The sequence below is a fragment of the Barbatula barbatula genome (genome assembly GCF_947034865.1).
Source record: "Barbatula barbatula genome assembly, chromosome: 11".
Lineage (NCBI taxonomy): Eukaryota > Metazoa > Chordata > Actinopteri > Cypriniformes > Nemacheilidae > Barbatula > Barbatula barbatula.
Window position 1 is genome coordinate 9,804,918 of NC_136774.1, and position 2,586 is coordinate 9,807,503.

General features: G+C 44.4%; 1 protein-coding gene across 1 annotated transcript; it reads left to right on the plus strand.

Moving 5' to 3' along the window:
- Nucleotides 1-217: 217 nt before the first annotated feature.
- On the plus strand, nt 218-1,741 carry LOC306900302 (uncharacterized protein; the record flags this gene model as incomplete). The annotated part of the gene is made up of 2 exons (XM_079467120.1): nt 218-525; nt 937-1,741. The coding sequence occupies 2 exons, from the start codon at nt 218-220 to the stop codon at nt 1,739-1,741; spliced, it is 1,113 nt and encodes a 370-aa protein (XP_079323246.1).
- Between the last annotated feature and the right edge of the window lie 845 nt (nt 1,742-2,586).

A 2,586-nucleotide genomic window follows, 5' to 3' on the forward strand; every position in this document is an offset into this window, starting at 1 on the left:
GTGTGTTCACACCGAGCGCAAATGAGGTGTCAAAAACGCGCTTTTCGCGAGTAGTTGGACGCTTGAACATTTTGTGTTTACTCGCTTCATTCGCGTCATTCGCTTCATTCGCGTCATTCGCGCTATTCGCGCCATTCGCGCGTGAAATTCGCGTCATTCGCGCTATTCGCGCGTCAAATTCGCTTCATGGGAGCCAGGCGAATCCAGTCTTTGCGAAATGGCGGACATGGATTACGTTGAGAGGATAGCTGCACTGTATGTGCTGTGGAAGGCTGAAAAACGGCGTAAACAAGTTCAGCGCCGTGTCTGGGTCCACCCGATCCTTCGGAGGCGCACCCAGCTTGGTGAGTTTCACCAACTCCTCCAGGAGCTGCGCCTGGATGACGGCCGCTTTCAGCGGTACTTCCGACTGAGGAGGCCCCAGTTCGATGACCTGTTGTCCCGTGTCGGTGGGAGGATTTCCCTCCAGGACACTAACTACAGGCGCTGTATTCCACCTGCAGAGCGCCTATCAATCTGTCTCCGGTCAGTAAATAATTTAATATTCTGTGTGATTACAAGTAATTAACGACTGAACCTCCACATACATGACGAGTTTGTTTCAAATTAATTTTAGTAGCGATGACTGACTGAATCTATTTTTTATTCCGTTGCCTGTATGTAATATTAGTTTTGCATTGAGTTCAGAGGCTGTCATGTTGATTAATTCACTTTCTTGTGTATTTTCGACAGTTTCAATATGAAAAATAACGGTTAAATTGATTAAATGTATTTATTGCAGTTTTAAATGCTAAGATGCTATGTGAAACTTTGAAACACAATATAGTGGTTTTCTACTTGCCACTATCAATAAATTTAACTGTAAACAATTTATATTTTCTAATATGGAATCACAATCTGCATTTATAACCATGTTCATTTTATTTTCTCTTTCAGATATCTTGCCACAGGAGACTCCTTCCGGACCATCGCCAACAGCTTCCGTGTTGGTGTCTCCACAGTCTGCAAGATAGTCCCAGATGTGGCGACTGCAATCTGGGACTGCTTAGTAGAGGAGTTCATGGCTGTGCCCTCCACAGATGAATGGAGGTCCATTGCAGAGGGTTTTGAGGAGAGGTGGAACTTCCCGCTCTGCTGTGGAGCACTGGACGGCAAGCACGTCATGATAAAGTCACCCCCCAATACCGGATCCCAGTTTTTTAATTACAAGGGACATTTTTCTCTAGTTCTTCTAGCTGTTGTGGATGCAAGGTATTGCTTCCGGGTGATTGATGTTGGGGGATATGGCCGGACAAGCGATGGTGGGATTCTGTCTAACTCAGCCTTTGGCCAGGCACTCCGTGGTGGCACCCTCCATCTGCCACCTGACCGTCCTCTACCAGGAGCTGACCACAGAGGACCCCTGCCCCATGTCTTTGTGGCAGATGAGGCCTTTCCCCTCAGGAAAAACCTCATGAGGCCATTCCCTGGGCGCTCCCTTCCCCGAGAGAGACGGGTATTTAATTACCGTCTGTCCAGAGCCCGGATGGTGGTGGAGAATGCCTTTGGGATCCTGTCCTCACAGTGGAGGATATATCGCCGCCTCATAGAGGTTCAGCCTGATGTTGTGGAGAGGTTTGTGAAGGCGACGTGTGTCCTCCACAACTTTCTGAGGAGATCTGAAGAGGCACCTGCTGTGAGGGGGGGGGGTGCAAGGTACAGAGGAGTCGCTGCAGAGTCTTGGTCGGGTTGCAGCAAATAATTCTGCCAGAGAGGCCATACGGGTTCGGGACAGTTTCATGGCTCACTTTTCTGCCGAGGGAGCAGTCCCGTGGCAGCCGACTGAATAGTTTTTGTTCATTACATACTGTGCTGTTTATGTCTTTTATGTTTAGCTCCTATAATTATTCCATTCTATTGTCTTTTCTTTTGATTTCCACACTTTGTATATTGTAAATGATAAATGGAGCCATCCTCCAAAATCAATCCGTCTCGTTGCTACATTCTCATTACACTATACAACAACACTGGTCCAATCACAAATAATAAAAAAATTACTATACTATTGTGAGTGGATTTGCAATATGACATAATTAAAGTGAATGTACAATTCGAATGATTGTAGTCTTAATATATAAATAATATTTGAATGTTACAAATATAAATGATGATTTACTATGTTATACACAAAGTAACACACCAAAACCTTTGATCATTTTATAGAACATTTATTTAAAAAACATTTATAAAAATAAAAACTATATACAAAGAACATTTACAACTATTTACATGCAGGAATAAAAAGGATCTTGTTTGGAAGAGGGAAGAGTGAGGGTCAAAATGAAGTAGAGGAGAAAGGAGAGAAATGCTGTTTCATTCCCTGCAGAGATTGCTGCCTCTTTTTAAAAAAACTACTCTGTGGGCTCCAATTGTTCCAAATTAAGCACAACTGTGCTGCTTTCATAAATTAATTTGTGAATTTTAAATTTCACAAATTCCTTTGTCTGAGGTGGCAATCTCTCCAGGGAAGGGACCAGACTCAAGAGGAAGAGCTCATCCTCTGAGCGTGGAGGCGGCGTTGGGGCAACAGGACGGGTCCGGAGTGCT